At 51.6% G+C, this 11,674-nt stretch overlaps 1 protein-coding gene across 2 annotated transcripts; it reads left to right on the top strand.

Annotated features, from left to right (window-relative positions):
- Positions 1-430: 430 nt before the first annotated feature.
- Ly6g6g (lymphocyte antigen 6 complex, locus G6G) lies at positions 431-8,382 on the top strand. 2 transcript variants are annotated; one of them, NM_001384153.1, is made up of 3 exons: positions 431-503; positions 3,833-3,931; positions 6,961-8,382. In NM_001384153.1, the coding sequence occupies exons 1-3, from the start codon at positions 452-454 to the stop codon at positions 7,167-7,169; spliced, it is 360 nt and encodes a 119-aa protein (NP_001371082.1). In that variant the 5' UTR covers positions 431-451; the 3' UTR covers positions 7,170-8,382. The 2 variants fall into 2 exon arrangements, with proteins under 2 accessions (NP_001371082.1, NP_001371083.1); NM_001384154.1 differs by lacking the exon at positions 3,833-3,931.
- The last annotated feature ends 3,292 nt before the right edge of the window (positions 8,383-11,674 follow it).

The following is an 11,674-nucleotide window of genomic DNA, read 5'->3' as shown; positions in this document are numbered from 1 at the left end:
CCTTTCCACCCAGTCCTCAACAACTGTGTGCACACTGAGATTGAAGGAGCCAGCTTCCCCCATTAAATTGGGGTTGCTATCTCTCTGATGTGATGGAGAACAACGCAGAGGCAAGAGACTGTGGTACTCAGAAGGGCCAGTCTTCAGACCTCCAAGGGAGAGCCACATTCGTCTCAGACTACAAGACAGGGCTGTCACTTCGGACACCCTTACTTCTTCGGAGTGTCTCTGGGGTCTTGGTAACCAGAGGGGGAGGCTGCTGGCTCAGGGCCAAAGGGCAGGCCAAAGGGCACCTTGGAGGTGAGCTGAGGGAGCCTGGGTGACATGAGTCAGGCCAGCCCTGCTGCCCCAAGCTCATCCTCCAGACAAATTACCAGGTATCTCAGGTACCCCGTGGCCTTATAAAGGCACCCTCTCCCTGGTGGCTCCCAGTTGCTGGTGGACATCCATGATGAGGCCCCTCCTGGTGCTGTTGCTGTTGGCTGTTGTGTGTGCTTCTCTGGGTAAGGCTCTGGCTGCACTTGGTTTGAGGGGAGGCAGGCAGCCTCTGGGAAGGGTGCAGGAGTCTGGGTCTGGTGGGGCTTCAGAGCTGAGAGAGAGAGAGAGAGAGGGTACCATTTAGGGCACTGGCCTGGTAAGGAGGTTGCAGGGGATGAGGAAAAGGTTTCTATGGTGACTCCCTGCCCAGCTAGATTGTGAGGACTCTTCCTTTTAGATAATACGTGGTACCTTTCTGGCTGTTTGTGTATGTTTGGGGGAGTGTAAAAATTAGGGTAAGAGGACAGAGGTGCAGAAAAGGGAAGTACCCTGCGCACCACTTGTGTGCACTGGGTCCTGGGATTTAGCAAGAACGGCTAACTCTTCCCCTGCCCCCTCTTCTCAGGATGAGGCACTCCTGGGATGTAGGACTCTTTGTGTTAAAAAGGAAGGAAGGGAAAAAGGAAGGAAGGACATCAACAAGACAGACTGTTGGAGGTCAACCTCTCCAGCCCACTCTGCCCTGACACTGATGACCTGGTTTAGGGACAGAAATGAGGCCGGAGGTGGGAGGGATGTACTTCAGCCTGTGATTATCAGTGGAATAATTATCATCTCCAGGATAATTAGCCCCATCAACTTCCCCTGAGAGTGAGGAAGGGGCGGGAGGAAAAGAAGAGGATCCTGGGAAGCAGTCTAGCCATCAGGCACACATGTAGGAGGGAAGAAAGGCAGGTAGAGAGACACTGGAGAGCCCAAGGGCTGGAGGCTGGCCTGGGGAACAGAGAGGAGGTCAGGACTAGGTTGAGAGCATCACCTAGGAAATGTGGAGAGGAAGATACTTGGGAGCATCAGACCAGGGACAGTCACGGAGTAGGGACCATCAGCCCTGGAGGCAGGAAGCAACTACATGCAAGGAGGGTGACAGGTCTGAGTCAGAAGGTGGAGACATTGCCTGGCTGGGACACTTTTGTCCTCAAGGCTCAGCTTTCCTGGAAGGTTGGTTGACCTTATAGCCTTCCTGCAGGACAGAGCCTACTGGGAAACTCATTTGGGGCTCTGAAGGCTTAAGGAGGGCAGCCCAGGGACTCTCACCAGCTCCTAGGGTAGAAGGTCTCTGGGGACCACAATGGGGAAACTGGACTACTATGAGGTCCTTGCCTAGAATAACCAAGGAGTGTCTCCCCAGCCAAACAGGACTGGGGACTAGTATGCAGAGGTACTTTATGGGGTGAAAGATCATAGCCAGGAGATACTTCCAATGAAGAAGCCGTTCTCTCATTGTATATCTCTTATCCCAGAAAAAGAGTGCCATGAACACCTCCCAACTCTCAACACAGGGCCTCCACAGCTTCAATACTGATGACTCTTATGTGGGAGATGTAGTCATCTAACTCCACGGGTGAAATTGACAAGGTCCAGGCAGGAGTGCATTGTTAGGACACCTGTTACCCGACACTCTCATGGAGAAACCCCTACAGGACACTTCCCTGTAAGGCATTTCTGCAGGATACACCTGCTATTCAATACCCTTAGGTGAAACTCCTACAGGACACTCCTTACAGGACACCCTTCCCAAGGCCTGGACACAAAGACATCTTTCCCAGCAGCTCAGCCCTTGTACCAGAACCCCTAGCATGTCTTGTTGCAGCTGGGGGTCCTTGCAACCCTCCAAACTGACGTTGGTTCTACAGTTCAGCATCACTGGCCAGTGCAGCTATTCTCAAACACACAGAAATTCACCCATGTGGGCTCAGATATGGGGCTTCACAGGTTATTCTACCCTCTCACAAACCATATGGTCTCTCAGAGGAAGCCACCATGGAGTAATCGCTGTGCCTTCTGCCCAAGTCACCCTTCTGGCCCAACGAGTCAGCCATACCTAGGTAGCCTGTGTTCTCTTGAGGGGGCCTCTTGTCATTTGTGTGTGTGTGTGGTTGAAAGCTGTGGCCCATGTCACAGCATCTGGAGCTACCCACCTCAGGAGCCTGTCTAGCTCCCCAGCACTGGCAGACTTTCCCTGAAGCCTCTGCCTTCAGCTTGGAGGTGAGGACCACCAACAGGCCTTGGGCAGAATAGGGCAGGGTTAGGCTGTTTCCTTGCCTCCAGATGGACAGCTCTAAGTACCTACTGATGCTTAGAGACACAAAAGTTGTTGCTGCTAGCTTGTCACATTAGGGGTCATAAGAATTAGAGGTTCTGTATTTCTTCCTGATCCTCTATCCCTTCTGCCATCCACCATCTATCCCTCTGTTCATGTGCCTACCCACTCATCTACCAATGTATTCATCTTAACACCCATCTACCCATGAGCCCATTACCCATACATCCATGCACCTACATACCCATCCATCCACCCTTTCACTACCCATCCATTCATCAGTCTGCCCATTCTTCTGCTCATCTGCTCACACATGTATCCATTCACTCATCTATCCATCTAGTCCTTATCACCACCCACTTACCCATCCATCCACACACCACCCATCCTTCCATCCATCCACCCATCCATCCACCCATCTGTCCATCCATCCATTCATCCATCTGCCCATTTATCCATTCATCCATCTACCCATCCATCCATCCATCCATCCATCCATCCATCCACCCACCCACCCATCCATCCATTCATCCATCTATCCATCCATCCTTTCATCCATCCATCCATCCATCCATTCATCTATCCATCCATCTATCCACCCACTCATCCATCTACCCATCCATTTGCCCATCTAGGCATCCATGCTTCAATCCATCTACCTTTCTACCTATCCATCTGTCCACTCATCCAACCATACATGCATATTCATTCCCATCTGTCTATCCATTCACCCATCCTCCCACCCACCTATCCATACATCCACCCTTTCCTCCATCCACCCACCCACTCATATGTATATACATACATACAACTATCTAACCATCTGATCCTGCCCCCACCCCATTTGGCTGATTAAACTCTCTTATACTTACTAATGTTCTCAGACTCCTTGACAGAGAGATAAACAGAGCAGGGAGGCAGATAACTAAGGAGTTTATAGGTTCCAGAGAAGCTTTTGGCAGGAAACCTCTGAGTCTAGCCTTAGAGTAACATGCTATCACACCACACACCTTCCTGTAACTCAAGCTGACACTTTGATACTGACATACACAGGGCCAGAGAGGTTACAGGGAGGAGCATGTCAGAATCACTACCATGAAGGTCCTAGCTTCTCAGACCCTCCCAGAGGACTGGGGGAATTCCTGGAGGGGAAAGGAGGATCAGAGAGAATGACCTTGAGTGGGCCACTAGGCAGGTGGCTGGGCACTAAGCCTCAGCCTCCCGCCCAGACTGATGGCCTGTGCTTCCCCCCAGCCCGGGCCCTGCACTGCCATGTGTGCTGTGGGCACGAGAACTGCGAGTCTCTCGTGGAGTGCGCCTTGACGGACAAGTACTGTGTGATCACTCGGGCCAGTGAGTACCCTGGGCCATGCAGGCCCCATCTCCCCTCACCAGCACTACACAAGTGCTTTCCAGCCCCCTTTAGCCTCTTTCCATCCTCCACATCAGAAGCCTGCAGTATCCCCACTTCAGACCCTAGGGACACCATCATTCTCTAGTTTACAGTTTGAACTAGGCTGACGATTAGGTGGGATGAGGGTTGGATGTAAGATGAAATATTGATGATACTGGCATCACAGCCTGGTATTCCAGGCCCCTCTGGACATTCACTGCTCTCTCAAATCATTCCTGTCTACAATCAGCTAGCCATAGCTTTTGCCCCTGGCTACCCTGCCATGACTCTAGAATTCAATCTTGCCACTGTCGAGAACCCTTGACCAGTACTACTGTCCCTTGTACTTCCCAGGCCAGACTCTCTTCTTCCTACATCCTGTGGTCCATCTGCTTCTCTTCTGAGCAGAGGGGCCAAGCTGGGGTCTCAAACTTGTATTTTGGGCTATCATAGATTTCAGGCTTGGTGCTGGAGTAGCTGGGAGCAGGGGTCACTTATCTGAAGTGGTGCCAGAAGAAAGCATAGGTGTTAGCAGAGAAGTTGATAGACTTTTCAGACTGAGCATCCAGGTGGGCAATGTCACCTCTAGGTCTCAAAGGGTTTGGCTTTCTTTGCTGATGCAATTGATATTGGGTCATGAGGCCTTTGGCCCCAGGGAGTGAAAGGTGCTATGGTCATTAGGCAGCTTCGTCCAAGATCCCATTCTGGGAGGAGGGAAAGGAAACCAGATGGCTTCCCATTATGGCCTGGGGCTGTCCACAAGAGCAGTTTCCTACAAATCCCAGTGGTGACATGGCTCTTCTAGCCCAGACTTGGAGTCACCCCTAATTTATGAAGAGGCAGACAATCTAATCCTGGTAGAGTCATACAAGTACTCAGCCCAGACCCTATGTGATACTTCTGTCTACTCTGGCATACATTCTGTCTACACAATTGTGCTGCAAGAGATAAAGACCTAGTGGGCTGCAGGCCCAGCAATTGCCCAGAGCACAAGGCAAGAACATCAAGGATGGTACATTTGTCCAGCATCCAAAATCTAACAAAGACCTAATCAGAGGAGCTCTGCTGAAATAAAGATGGAAAACAGTGAGGACCTGAAGGTACCCAGAAATCAAAGTTCCCCATATTTTCATCCCCTGGGCAACAGCTTCCATCTGATATCCCAGGGCCCCTGCCCTGTCCTTGCCCTTCTGACATCTGCCCCTTGCTGAGCATGCATCTATCTGGCCTGTCGTCTGTCCACCCATCTCCCAGAGTGTTTGCTGAATGTGGGAACACTGAGATATGTGGAGCCATTGCTATACTTCAGGTCCTCAGTGGTCACAGCCAAGCAGAGTTGAATGATATCTTTCAGAAGGCAGCAGAAAGTACCTTGGAGAAGCAACCTGGTTGGGGACAAGAGCTTTTGGTAGGAGAGTCCATTGTGGGTAGAAAGAGGCATCTGTCCATGCCCCTATCCAGGGAAGTGACACAGGCAAGCCAAGGGTCTTCCTGACCTCAAGGTGAGGAAGAAAAGGGTGCAATGGTATTTGTGGTCTGCTGCAGATGCCGCGTGTTAGTCCCATGGGTTAGGGAACCCCTCTGGCTGCTGGGTTTCAAGGGAGAGAGAATAGATGGGTTATCAGGGCCTTCTCGCTCTAAACACTGGTCAAGTAAGGGTGCCCTGGGTGTCTATAACTCCTAGCACTTTTTCACACACAGCCACTGAGGCCACTTCTCTTCTGATTTATCGGGAATGATAAAGGTTCCTACTTTAGAATTGGGCATTTACTGCAAGATGTGAAGTCCAGCATTCCTTTTGCCCCAGGGGGAGGCTGGGCATCCTTACAGTGAGTGCTTCTGTGTCCTGGACAGGTAGAAACCATTTGTAGCACCTGCCAATGGCCTTGGGTACTACTTCATCTAGGAGCAGCTGCTGCAATCTACTCTGACTCCCAGTTTCTGTGAGGCCAAGGCCAGGGAGAAGATTAATCAGAAGTGGCACTGAGCTCAGTCACTCACTACTGCCAACTAACGATTAACATGTTTCCCATACTCTCTGTACACCAGCGCAACTCTTAGACTATCCACAATTTTCTCATTCCCCTAAAGAAGGGTGGAAGCAAAGACTGGTTCCATCTTTGTTCTTTGTTTCCTAGGTGGGGAAACTGAGGCATAGAAGCATCCTGAAACAGTTATCCCACCTCCATCACCACAGTGTCTGGGCCAATGCCAAGCTAGAGGCCCCTGCACATAGGGCTGGGGTCATAGCTCCCAAAACCTCTGAACAATGCAGGTTAAGGGAAAGTTCTTGTTTTTCATAGGACCATGTGTTCTCAGGAGTCCTGCTGTCCCCTCTGTGTGTGCACATACAAAGCAAGTCATCCCCACCATGTGCATGCAGAAAGAGAGCAAGTCTTGCACAGTGGTCCTTCCTGAGACACCCCCCAAACAGGGCCAACCTCTCCTTTTCCAGGGACCCTTGTAAGCCCAGCCTCAGTTTTCCTTAAGATTGTGAGACTGAGAGGCCCCTGTGTAGACCATGGAGATTTATGGTCACTCAACCTGTCTAGCACATCCCAGATCCAAGAGGTGTGAGAGCTAAATGGGGCTCAAGCCTCTTTTCTGGTATCAGAATCCCAGAGGAGAAGAGAAGGAAGGGATGGAGAAAAGAGAGGAGAAGACAATCAGCTCCCAGGAAAGGGAAAATAGAGGAAAGTGGGAGACCCAGAGACTGAGAGAGGAGTCTTCAATTCAGCCCTTGGCTTCAGATGTCACGAAGGCCAGTCCATCATAAAGAAGACACGTCCCCACAGGCATTGAGGAAGGACATCCATTCATGAGGCTCTTTGGGACACCTCCAAACTGCCACCTCAAACACTCAGAGACCCAGGAATTTCCCTCAAAGCATGTGGTCCCCAGACTGCAGGTTTCCTGAGAGTTGGCAGGGTGGTGATAGCTGCAGGTACTATGGGGACAATACCCATGGCCATTCCTCCTGTTTCCACAGCCAATCCTGGTGGCATCCTGGTCATGAAGTCCTGCGCCCCAACCTGCCCCAACAGCACCGTGTCTTCAGATGGCCGTGCCCTCTCTGTCTCCTGCTGTCAGGGGAGCCAGTGCAACCGCAGTGCTGCCTCAGGCCTGACCGGCAGCCTTGGGGCTATATGGGCCAGCGCCTCTATCAGCCTACTGTGGGCACTGCTTCGAGCTGCCTAGTGAGGGCCTGGGTGGCCTTTCCGTATCATCGGGGATCTGTCTGCAACCTCAGCAGCATCCTACCCCGACCCAGCCCAGGCTGTTACTCTCTCTCTCATCATTAACCCCAAGACACATTCAATCTTCCCTTCTCTCACAGAAAGGAAGTTAACTACACCTGTCCCAAAGGCTCCTGCCCCAGAGCCTAGCTCTCCTGCCTCAGGAAATCTTCCAAGAGGGCACAAGGACACACCTCCCCAAGACCCTCACCTCTATGAGACCTTCAGAGTCCTGGGAGTACCTAGCTAGCTACCTTCAGTAGGAAGAGCCGATGTTTCTCGCAACTCCCTCCACCCTCAACCTTAGGCTTGGCATTTGTACTACCCTCTCCTCTCTCTGAAAGGATGCTATATGTTGGCCGTCTGGGTCCCTGGACCTCTTCTATGTGTGAAGCAACCCTGGCATATGGCATGATTGTAAGATTTGGGCACTGTCTAACTGAACATCAGCTTTTAAAAGATCCCCTGACTTCCCATAGTATGTGTATGTGTAGGGGTAAGGCAGATCATCTTGGGCTTTGTGTCAGGAATTAGAATGGGTATCCATTCTCCCTGGGCATGGAGAAACCTGCTTTGTCTCCCTGGCAGCAACATCTCGCCACTCCTTCCCCAATGCTGTCCTAGGAGAAGAATTCATGCTCAGGTCTGCTTGGTCCGAGGTATTGGGTCTTGGGCATTTCTGGTTCTTGGTCAACTTCATCCTCAGAGACATGCAGGTGGCCATGAGACAGTGCCAAGTGAAATTCTTAATGCACTAATAAGCCCAGGTGCGGGAGTGGTGCCTCTGCCTTGGACTCAGGCCTCCCATGTCTGTAGTGAGTCGCATTGGCCAAAATAGAGGAAAAAGACTTCTATCACACCCCAACCTAGAAGGGTTCCCTGAGAGCTCTTCTGAGATATGATGTCCCTGGTGCTGCTAACTGGTGAAGTGTTTGCATCTGTCACAGTGTGCCCTGGTCCCCAAAAGTCCATACTTTTGTGTTGGCAGCACAACAAACCCTCAGCTTTCTGAACAGTCACCAGTACTCTGAGGCCACTCAAAGCCACATCTCCTTGGGGGGAGGGAAGGGGCTCTTCTTGAGGGGCAGAGCCAGAGCCCTTCAAGTCTGGAGCGTTTTATTCCCTACCCCTGCTGTCTTTGCCTGTCCCTGTAATAAAACACTCTGACAAAAACAGCTGGAGAGAAAGTTGATTTGGGCTCGCCGTTGAAGGTCCAGTTCATCAAGGTGAAGAGGTCAAGGCAGCCAGGACCTGAAGCATCAGATCACACTGCGTCCACAGTCCAGAAAAACAGAGAAGCACATGCTCGCTGCCCAGTTCCCTTTGAAAATAGTTTCTTTTATGCATATTAGTGTTTTCTCTGCATGCATGTTTGCATACCACATATGTGGCCTGGTACCCAGGAAGGTCAGAAAAAGAATATCAGATCCCTTGGAACTGGAGCTACATGGTTGTGAGCTGCCATGTGGGTGCTGGCATCCAAACCAGGCTGGTCTGGATGAGTAGCCAGTGCTCTTAACTCCTGAACCCTCTCACAGCCTAGTCAGTTTTCTTTTCTCTACTTCTACAATTCGGGATCCCAACCATGGTGGGTCTTCTCACCTCAAATAATACAATCAGGATAATCCTTCATGGATATGGCTGGAGTCTCGTCTCCCAAGTGAATGGCGATTCTTTCAAGTTGACATCTAACACAATCATACCTGCTCTGGTCTCGCGAGAGCCTGCTCTGTCCCGTATGGGGCAGCCTAGGAGCTTGCTCAGGTTTGGGGCTTGTAGCCCTGAGTTTTCCCTGTCTCCAGGCCTCTGAGAGCTGCCGGGCCTGCTAGCTTACCTATCCAGCCCCAGGTCCTCACCCTGCTCTTCTGCATCTTGCCCAGAGGCTAAAAGACATGTCTCTTCACTGTTTCCTAATTCTTTACTCTTTACAACTGAGGCTGGAGATAGAATTCAGAGATACAGTATTTGCCTAGTGCAAAACTCTGTTCCTTATATTTCTAGAAGACAAGGACAAACATCCAGGACAGGTAAGTGATAGTGGGTGTCCTTGCAGGTGCCTAGCAGGGATGATTTCCACTGCCTGGGCTTGGCACAGAGCCTTCCCAGGTGGTGTTTTCCTCTACTGGGAGAATGGTACTTGGCCCTCCACTCAGCATCCCTGCCCTTGCCTGCTACAACCCCAGGCAATAGGAGCCAGGACACACCCTCTCATTCCTTCCTTGCTACCTCCCTGTGTGTGTTTTCACGAGTTCCAGAAGACACCTCCTAACCTCACAGGGCCACAGTCCCTTAGTGTCTAGACTCAAGTGCCCTGCCTCACAATGCCCTCAAAGACTGTCTAAGTCAGAACCATGCACTGGCCAACATTTTGGAGCACTGGCTCTCGGGAGCAGCATGGTAGGACAGTGGGGAGGGCTCTCACCTTGCCACATAACTGCAGCTGCGGAGGGCAAGAGAAGGAACTGAATGAGCTGAGGGTGCTGAGCAAGGCCCCTTGAAACCTGGACATACCTCAGCCCCTGCATCTCTTAGGTATGCCTTCCCTGAGTGGCCAGCCCACTTCTCTGGAGTCCGAGGCCCAGAGCTGTGAGGCAGCCATCCAGGAACATCAGGCTCTCTCCTGTCTGACCAACTCTCCTACAGTCTAACCAGATGGGCCAGTCGCCATTGTGTGGTTGCAACCGTCTCCTCCCCGGGTTTTGTTTTCAAAAGTCTGGCAGGGCAGCTAAGAGAGCTTCTTTGTCTCAGAAGAGGAAGTGGTTGTACACAGAACTTTCTAGAATACCCTCTAACCAACCTTTACAACTCCTAGGGAGGTAGATGCTATAGGCAGCCTGAGCTCTCTCTGCTTCTCAGGGCGACCACACATCTGCAGTCAGCACACTCAGGGAGCCTCCTGAAACCAGGCCTCTTACTACATTTGGATCCCTTAATGACAACAGACTCACCCTGCCCTGGGGCAAGAGATGCTAACTGCCAGCCAAGCTGAAAATCCACGTTCATTTAAGGTTGCCAAAGCAGAGGCCTACACACACACATACACACACACAGAGAGAGAGAGAGAGAGAGAAATTCTGACTGCCATGGGAAAGTACCAGGGCTCCTGACCCACAGTGGCATAGCACATGCAAAGCTTGGAGGTGGCTTGAGGGGCTTGCAGGAGCTAAGAGTGTAGAGCCCCTGAGAAAGCGGGCAATGGGAAGTGTAGTGGCCAGCCTAGGAAGGCTCAGATTCTCAGGACACCATTCAGTGAAGACAGCAAAGTGAGTTTCGAGACATCAAATATAAACAAGGCCCATGAAGACAAATAGGTGAGGACAGCAGGTGGAGTGGTGGGGGCTGTGCTGGGTTGGGTGGTCCAGGAAGAGCCAGTGGGCCAGATGTAGATGGGCAGATGGGTATACAGATGATGGGTAGATGAATGAGTGGATGGAAGGGTGAGTAGATAACTGGGCAAATGGATGGTCCATAGGAGGATAAGTGGATGGATGGAGGATGGATGATGGGTAAAGGATAGGTGGATGAGCAAATGGGTGGATGGTAGGCTGGGAGGATAAGGTAGGGAGACTGGGCTTGATCCTAAGAGCACCTAGGTCAGCAGAAGAGGGACACCATCCAGCCATGTCTAGGGTCAAGGCCTTGGCTCTAGGAAAGAAGTGATTGGAAGATGGTGAGGTTGGGGACATAGGCATAGCTTTCAATCTTGAGGGTCATGGGGTTGGCTGAGAGGTAGAGAGAGCCAGATAGGAGCCCCCAGGGCCTGCAGAGGGTATAGATGAAAGAGGTTGGTACACACAAGGAACCACTGAGGCACTGGCTCCCCAAGTGCTCAACAGAGGCCAGGGTGGGGAAGAAGCAACTAGAACTCTCCAGGGCTAAGGCTGGTCCTAGTGCAGCCAGAAATGGAAGGCTAGCCCCAGGATTAAGCCCATTGTGACAGCCAGTGAGAAGTTCTCTCTAATTCTTTCCATCTCCCCAGCTGGCCATCTGACTTGATCTCTTATATGATGTCTCCTCTACTCTGGGCACTGGTGTCTCTGCACTCCAAGGACCTGTCCACTCCTCCCTCTTATGTAACTCTGGGTGCAGACAGCATGCTCCTTGGGAGATCCCTGGCAGGGGAACTTAGGACCCTCCTCCCTGTCCTGAGACAATCCCCACACCCAGAGAAGACTACAGCACCAAGCAAACTCCTCACGAGCAACAGGCCCTTGCCCTGGATCCAGCATCAAAGTGGGATCCTGAGGGCACTTGGCTGAGCCTCCTGATCTAGCCTCAACCACGCGAGGATGAAGGAGCAGAGCCCAGCCTCCCATCCATCATGTGAGGACAGCCACCTTCTCCAAGGGTAGCACTAATGACAGACAGGTCAATAGGGCAGCAGTGTGGGGAAGTCATCCCTTTCCCTTCAGGGTAGAACTGGAGTTGTTTTCCCCAAGTCCTCTCCTATCCCCTAAGTTACCCATG

This window comes from Mus musculus, chromosome 15, assembly GCF_000001635.26.
Source record: "Mus musculus strain C57BL/6J chromosome 15, GRCm38.p6 C57BL/6J".
NCBI lineage: Eukaryota > Metazoa > Chordata > Mammalia > Rodentia > Muridae > Mus > Mus musculus.
This window is presented reverse-complemented; position numbering and strand designations above follow the sequence as displayed.

Bases quoted from the DNA above. Each gene is read 5' to 3' on its own strand.
- Ly6g6g (NM_001384153.1), top strand. From the start codon at position 452: ATGAGGCCCCTCCTGGTGCTGTTGCTGTTGGCTGTTGTGTGTGCTTCT. The intron at 504-3,832 runs GTAAGGCTCTGG...GCTTCCCCCCAG, and splicing joins TGTTGTGTGTGCTTCTCTGG to CCCGGGCCCTGCACTGCCAT. The intron at 3,932-6,960 runs GTGAGTACCCTG...CTGTTTCCACAG, and splicing joins CTGTGTGATCACTCGGGCCA to CCAATCCTGGTGGCATCCTG.